General features: G+C 47.9%; 1 protein-coding gene across 1 annotated transcript; it reads right to left on the bottom strand.

Moving 5' to 3' along the window:
* Nucleotides 1–5,916: 5,916 nt before the first annotated feature.
* Nucleotides 5,917–6,288, bottom strand: LOC121860499 (histone H2B). The gene has a single exon (XM_042357664.1). The coding sequence runs from the start codon at nt 6,286–6,288 to the stop codon at nt 5,917–5,919; it is 372 nt and encodes a 123-aa protein (XP_042213598.1).
* Between the last annotated feature and the right edge of the window lie 1,707 nt (nt 6,289–7,995).

Genomic DNA, 7,995 nt, shown 5'->3' with positions numbered 1-7,995 from the left:
CAAGCCCCTCAGCAGCATTCGGGGTTCCTAAGGGAGGTCCGATACTGTAGGAGAGGCTCAATGTGTCGATTGAATCAACAGAATTGTCAGTTGGAGAATGGAGTCAGGTGCTTGTGAATTCCAAGGTTGGTGGGAAGGTGGGAGAGGTCCCAGAACTAGCGAATCAGCTATGTCCGTTTGATCTCCGGCTTCCCCGTCGCTCTGCGTGTCTGCTCTCTGTGGTGGTCCTGGCTCCAATGCGTGGGAGCCTAGAAAAACTAGAAAAATGCTAGTGACAGGGGGGAAGGAGGTTCAGAGGAAGAATAAAGATAGGATGGAAGTGAATTTTAGAAGGAGAGAACAGGTGCAGTGGCTAAACACCGCTTGCGTGAGGGGGTAGGCAAAATGCCCGTGAGGGTGCAACAACAACAATCAGGACGAGGCAGAGGGAGGGCGGGAGCAGGTCCGGGCAAGCAAAGGGCCAACGCGGGTGTTCTGATTGTCGTCCTAGCAGGCAGTGTTGGTAAAACGCAGGAAGAACCGCCCCGCCACGGCGGTGGCGCAAGCCGAGAAACGCAGGTGGACGGACGCACAGGCAGCACACGATCAAATCAAACAGAGAAGGTGAAAATATAGAAATTTTGCTAGTCGTAGGGTTGTTTGGAGAGAGATGAAGGTAAAGTCTTTGAGCTATGTCAAAGAGGAACGGAGCGAGTTGGAGGAAGGGTTTTTTAATCTTTGAGCTTGAAATGTCAAAGTATTCATAGTAAGGAAGGATGAGCGTATCGTAGGAGAGTTTTTAGTAATAGCGGCAGACAGATTTGAGCTTTTTGTCAAATTATGAACGGAGACGAGAATGAGATATAGGTTGAGTGGTTTCAGTCTAGAGTTAGGTCAATTTTATTAAGAATTGGATGTCACAGACGTTGGGTATGTTTGATTAGGTTCTGAGAGTTGTGGGTCTTTTAGCTATGTCAGAGAGAAATGGAGAGAGTTGGAGGAAGAGTTTAGAATCTTTGAGTTTGAAATGTCAAAGTATTCGTAGTGAGGAAGGATGAGTGTATCGTAGGAGAGTTGTTTAGTAATGGCAGGAGGCAGATTTGAGCTATGTCAAATTGTGAACGGAGATGAGAGTGAGATATAGGTTGTTAGGTTTCAGTCTTGAGTTAGGTCGATTTTGGTAAGGTGGCTTTGTCTGGCGGGGGGGGGATGTTGTGTTTGGAGATTGGTTGAGGGAGGGGGGGAGTTTGTGTTTGGGGATTGATGGGGGTGGCGGTTGTATGTTAATTTAAGGTGAATTAAAATTGCTTAAGGGGGGTTGTTGTGTGAGTGTGTATGTGTTTGCATGTAAATGTAAGGGGAGAGAGGGAGGGTTAGGATAATGTTATAAGGTCAGGTATGGTTCGGTTGTCGGGAGGAGGGGGGAGGAGAGGAGAGGAGAAGGGAGGCGAAAGGGGGAAAGGGGGGCTTTGGAGGTTCTTGGGTTAATTTATGGTATGGTAGGATTTCTTAGGAATGATATGTTTTGTGTTGCTAATGAATAGTTGTATTGCGTCATATGTTTTTATTTATTTATTTATTTATTTTATTTATTTATTTATTTATTTTTATTAGGAGGGTCAAAGGGGCTTGTTAGAAAGGTCGGGTATATTAAGTTTTTATTTTGGGAGGATTGTAGGTATCGATTTCTAAGAGGGGTTGTGAGTAAGGTTGGGTGGGTTAAGTTTTTCTTTTGGGAGGATTGTAGGTTTTGTTAGTGGTTGGCAGAGTTGGGTTAATTATTGCATTCTCTCTTTCTTGCAGGTATTGTGAGTTCTGGCCCCATTCTTGAGGGAGAGGGTTTGTGTACAGGTACATTGCACCCCTCCCCGACCTTATTGGCTAAGAGAGGCGTTCAATGTCGTCTGCAATTTGGTACCGTTTTTATTAGGTACACCTCTCAGCCTTGAAAGGAGAGAGGGCGCGTGATGTATTATTCAAGAAACATTACATGTCTGTCTGAGTTAGTATGGGATGGAGTAGAGATTGGTGTTCTTTGGGAGGAGTGATAGGGTGTGGTTAGGTAATGGTAGAATGGTTATTTTTTTATTTTGTGTGGAATTGCTAGTAATGGCTGGGTACGTTAGGTTTTTATTTTGGGGGGATTGTTAGGGGGAGTGTTAGTGCAGGTTGAGTGGTTTAGTTATTTATTTATTTATTTTTTATTTTTTTGTCAGAGTGGTCTTGAGTTTGAGTTGGTGGCGTGGGGTTTGGAGTGAGGGGGGGGAGGAGGGAATTGGTCAAGTCAGGTAAGGTTAGGTTGGGTGGGAATTATTGGGTGTGGGGTTGAGAAGAGGTTAGGTTAAGCTTAGTTAGGTTAGGTGGGAATCGTTGGGTGTGGGCTGAGGAGAGGTTAGGTTGATTTGGTTAGGTTGGGTGGGAATCGTTGGGTGAGGGTTAAGGAGAGGCTAGGTTTTAATTTGGGGGGAAATTGTTGGGTGTGGTTATAGGGAAGATATTAATACAAGGGAGGTGGGAGGGGAGTGTTTGGTCTGTTTAGTACTTAAAGATAGAAATTCTGAGGTGCAGGGATGAGGTCTAAATTGTCGAGTGACTGTGAGCGTGGTGGTGGTATGAGTGTTGTGTATGCAAGTGAGGGAAGGGCAGTTACGTGACTGTGTGTGGGGGAGTCGGGAGGTTGAGGGGAGTGTGCGAGGTTCGTGTCGGGGTTGATTTCTGTTTCCTTTGGGGTAGTGCCGTATAGGTTTACTTTGATTATTGATTTGGTTGGATGAGTGTATTGAATAATTTTTTTGCTGTCAGGTGTATAGGGAGACAGGGGGGAGGTGTTCTTCCTCTTTGGTCTAGGGGTCTTGACCACTATTTCTGTGGGGGGAAGGGCTGCCATTTTATTCTTGGGAGTCTGGGGTGTTAGGGGAGGATCAGGTTTGGTTTGGGTGTTCGTGGTCCGGGAGTTCAACGTAGTCAAGTGGGAGAAGTCGGGTGTAGGCAAGGTCGAGGTGGAGGGGCCGGTATGTTTTGGACTGATTACTTTGGGGGGTGAGGTAATGGTAGAATGGTGAGATAAGTCAGGTGTAGGCATGGCAGAAGTGGAGGGGAGGAGGGAGACAGTGGATTCTCTGGGGGGTGGGGGGGCATGTTGGTACGGTCGGAGATGGGGGCAGTGGGGAAGATGAGGTCGGGACCGGTTCTGAAGGAGTCAGGAATGTTTATGGTAGGGAGGCCGTTAGCCTTCAAACCCTCAATTACCAGATTTAGAAAAAGTGATCTATTACCGTTGCTTAGGGAATGTGCCAGAAGTATGATGGTGGTGATTTTTGCGTCAGTGTCGGGGGAAGGGAGGGGGCGGTCAGGTTGTTGGTCCAGCAAGTGCGGGTGGAGAGAGTCGTGGGAGTAGGGAGTGAGTGGTGGGGAGGAGGAGGAGGTGCAGTGGGAGGTGAGGGTAGGCGTAGGCGGGGAGGGAGAGGTGTTGTGCTGTTATTGAGTCTGATTTGGCACTTGTTGCTGACGGCAGAGTGTGGGCCTTTACAATTGCAGCATCTAGTAACAGTGGCAGTGCAGTTTCTGTATGAGTGGCCTTGATTGGCACATTTTGAACAGGTTAGTGAGTTACTGCAACGGTTGGTGGTATGTCCAAATTGATAGCAGTTGTAGCATTGGTGGACTGGGATGTAGTGTTGGAATTCGATGTTATGTGAGGGGATGATGTCATTGCCGAATTTAATTCCGTTGGATTTCAATTTGATGGCGTCAGTTTGTGTAGCTGTAGTGATTTTCAACATGGGGAGAGTTCCCATCCGGGCTGCATATGTCATTTGGGAGGTGTTGTGTGTGTTGAGTTCTGTCAATAGGTTAGGATTGTCAAGGATATGGGGGATGATTTTTCTACATATGAGGGTGCATTTTGCGCGGTATTCGGGTGAGCTGAGGACCGTTAAGCCGTTGTCTTTTAGTTTTTTGTTCAATGCTGGGGAGTGGAATAGGTCGGCGTCTTCGTCATTCTGTACAAATACTTTAATAATGTCGTCATTGGTGAAGGAACGTATTTGGAAGATCAAAGTCAGCTGAAAAATGAGTGAAGCGAGGTCTGTGCACTGTTGGATGGTACGGTCCACTTTGAGTTTAATTGAAGGCATGTTGACTGGTGGAATTGGAGATTTATGGAGATCTCCCCTAACAAATTGTCCCTAATTTCCTGCGCCCCTCACGTAGGGGAGGCCCTGCACTATCACAGAGGTCCCCAGGCGAATCGGCAGGCTGTGCTGACCCCCCGCCCTTCACACAAACACGCACTAGCGAGGTGTGGGGACAGAGGGCGTTTCCAGACGAATACTCCCCTGTACGTCAACTGACAGGGGAATAGGTCCTTTCACGGCACGGAAGATAAAGGTTTGAGTGGTAGAAAAAGGTCTGAAAACTTACTGCTGACTCTTTCTTCACACCAAGCCCCTCAGCAGCATTCGGGGTTCCTAAGGGAGGTCCGATACTGTAGGAGAGGCTCAATGTGTCGATTGAATCAACAGAATTGTCAGTTGGAGAATGGAGTCAGGTGCTTGTGAATTCCAAGGTTGGTGGGAAGGTGGGAGAGGTCCCAGAACTAGCGAATCAGCTATGTCCGTTTGATCTCCGGCTTCCCCGTCGCTCTGCGTGTCTGCTCTCTGTGGTGGTCCTGGCTCCAATGGCTTCGCCCACGGTTTGGTGGGAGTAGGTGGCGTGCTGTGGACGCAGCGGTAGTATCGTTCATCCAAGGCCGTCCCTCCCTCTTGGAGGTGGGGCGTAGCTTGCGGATGACGCATGCGGCACTCGTGGCCAATGAGGTGGCCACTGAGGTGGAGAATGTCTGTATATAAGCCCGCCCGCCTGCCAGGCCGCCCGTATTTACTATTTCGTCGTCGAGATGGCCCGTACTAACCAGACTGCCCGCAAGTCCACTGGAGGCAAGGCTCCACGGAAGCAGCTTGCCACCAAGGCAGCTCGCAAGTCCGCCCCAGCCACCGGTGGTGTCAAGAAGCCCCATCGTTACAGGCCCGGAACCGTCGCCCTTCGTGAGATCCGTCGTTACCAGAAGAGCACAGAGCTACTCATCAGGAAGCTGCCCTTCCAGCGCCTGGTGCGTGAGATCGCCAGGATTTCAAGACTGACCTGCGCTTCCAGTCGTCTGCCGTCATGGCTCTGCAGGAAGCCTCTGAGGCTTACCTGGTGGGTCTTTTCGAGGACACCAACCTGTGTGCCATTCACGCCAAGCGCGTTACCATCATGCCCAAGGACATCCAGCTGGCCCGGCGCATCCGCGGAGAGCGTGCTTAAGTCCTCTTCCTTGGGGAAAAACAAAAAGCACAACAAAACCTACCAGACATCTATAACTCGGCCCTTCTCAGGGCCAAAGAACTGTTCTGAAGATAATTTTCATGACAATCGAAATGGTTGGTGGTCGGAGAGCGTTAATTTCGGTTACCCAAATCGCCTAACGGTAAGTTAGTAACATTCGTGGAGGTACGATTGTATAGTAGGTCATCAATTCGGGAGGTGGGTGGGTGCAACAAACAAGAGCTAGTAACAAATAAATATATAAAGAATAAGTAAGTAAATAAATAAATAAAATAAAAGAACATACAATAAAATAAAAAAAAAAAAATTGTTTACATGAAATAGGCGTGCTGCAAACAAGAAATGAAGCCCAAACACACTCCATGTATGTCACTTTGCAGTGGGTGTACAACTACTCCACGCAGAATTTATTTATTTATTTATTATGTTTCGATTTAGTCCGGTTTCTACGCCAATAGAGAATGCAGATTATTATAATTTTTTTTTTATTTATTTCCCTCTCAATATATCACTGTCGGTAACTGTCTCTTTAACATGTAACTGTGGCTCCGATGGAGCCGATTAAGTTGTAGTAGTGGGATGGCGTGTTTGTTTTGCACAAGTAACCTCTTACTTGGAAGAGGTGTACTTGGTGACAGCCTTGGTGCCCTCAGACACGGCATGCTTGGCCAGTTCACCGGGCAGCAAGAGTCGGACAGCTGTCTGGATTTCCCGACTTGTAATGGTGGAGCGTTTGTTGTAGTGCGCCAGGCGGGAAGCCTCGGCAGCGATGCGCTCGAAGATGTCGTTCACGAAAGAGTTCATGATGGACATAGCTTTGGAGGAGACTCCTGTGTCGGGGTGCACTTGCTTCAGTACCTTGTAGATGTAGATGCTGTAGCTTTCCTTCCTCCTGCGCTTCTTCTTCTTGTCACCCTTGGCAATGGCCTTCTGGGCCTTTCCAGCCTTCTTGGCAGCCTTTCCGGAAGTTTTGGGAGGCATGGCGGCACAGTTACTCGTGGCGCGGAGCGAGAGAATTGAAAACTGGCCCGACTAACTTTTCCTTATATACCGAGCGGGCCGCTCAGGATCAGACTGGCTGCAGCTACGGCTCTCTTACATTGGTTGGGTCCGCGAGACGGCCACCTGGCCTGATCCTGGGCTTGGTATAAAAGACCAAGGTGGCGGGCGGAAATTTAACTCCTATCACGAAAAGCAGCAGCAGCAACATGTCAGGACGCGGCAAGGGAGGCAAAGTGAAGGGCAAGTCAAAGTCCCGTTCTAGCAGGGCCGGACTCCAGTTCCCCGTGGGTAGGATCCACCGTCTCTTGCGTAAAGGCAACTATGCTGAGCGTGTTGGTGCAGGTGCCCCTGTGTACCTTGCAGCCGTCATGGAGTACCTGGCAGCAGAAGTGCTCGAGCTGGCCGGTAACGCCGCCCGCGACAACAAGAAGACCCGCATTATCCCGCGTCATCTTCAGCTTGCCATTCGCAATGACGAGGAGCTGAACAAGCTCCTGTCTGGAGTCCCCATTGCCCAAGGGGGTGTCCTTCCTAACATCCAAGCTGTGCTCCTCCCCAAGAAGACAGAGAAGAAATAAGAACCCAAGGTTCGTTCACACAAGACAACCTAACCAAACAGGCTCCTTTCGGAGCCACAGGATATCACTTAAAGAGAGAAATATACGACATCAACGTTTTGCAGGATAACACTCTATTTTACGTATAATTAGCATAGTATTGTGCAAATTGAGTGTAATTGTTTAAAAATGGTGTAGATGTGAAGGGGTACTGTGGGGGCCTGGGGTGGGGGACTTAAACGGGACTTAGAAGGGCGCAGCAGCAGCAACAGCAAGGGATGAGACCTTCTTTTTAGTTTGCCTATTCATTGACAGTACACATTTACCAGCAGCATATATAGGTCAGTGGCTCACATACATTGGTGTGGGCTAGCCAATTTGGGATAAACAGCAAGAATGTAATGTCCTCAATGAAGTAATTACATAGTTCAAGATACAATAAGTCAGGTGGCCTGAAGTCTTTGACAGTGTCACATTCAATAATATAGTGCTTTAAAGGTGTATCACAAAGTTTACATGCTGAGTGTTCCGGTATGGATACAGCGTTACTAATTTGCCAGATGTGTCTGTATCCTAACCTAATTCTGGCCACGACTACATCACACAGGCAAGTTGTTTGGACAGTCTTCCTAGCCCCCTTGGTCCCTGTTCACCTACTGTAGCAGTAAGTAGGTACCTGTTGTAAATCGAAAGGTTGCCAATTCGTATTCAGGGAAAGTTGTTGGAGCTTCTAAACTTGAACTGACACAATCCGAGGAGTGGTGACCCGAGGATCACAGACACTATCTCTCCCTTCCTAACCTCCTGCTCCTTCCTCTGTCCTCCCAAAATTGAACCATGCTATCGCAAAGGTAATAATACAGGTAGAGACAACAACATATTTTCCTATTGTCTTATTATATATTAATAACAGAAACGCTGCCGCCATCCCGGAGGCTTTACATTGTCTCACTGTTCATTCCCTCCACCATTCTTCCTCGTACTTCTTCTTCTTCTTCTTCTTCTTCTTCTTCTTCTTCTTCTTCTTCTTCTTCTTCTTCTTCTTCTTCCATGAATACTTTATTAACGGTGTATGTAAGTTTCACCATGTTTTGCACGACAGCGGTAGAGCAAAGTATATTTTGTTAGC

The sequence above is a fragment of the Homarus americanus genome, unplaced genomic scaffold, assembly GCF_018991925.1.
Source record: "Homarus americanus isolate GMGI-L3 unplaced genomic scaffold, GMGI_Hamer_2.0 scaffold17235, whole genome shotgun sequence".
Lineage (NCBI taxonomy): Eukaryota > Metazoa > Arthropoda > Malacostraca > Decapoda > Nephropidae > Homarus > Homarus americanus.
This window is presented reverse-complemented; position numbering and strand designations above follow the sequence as displayed.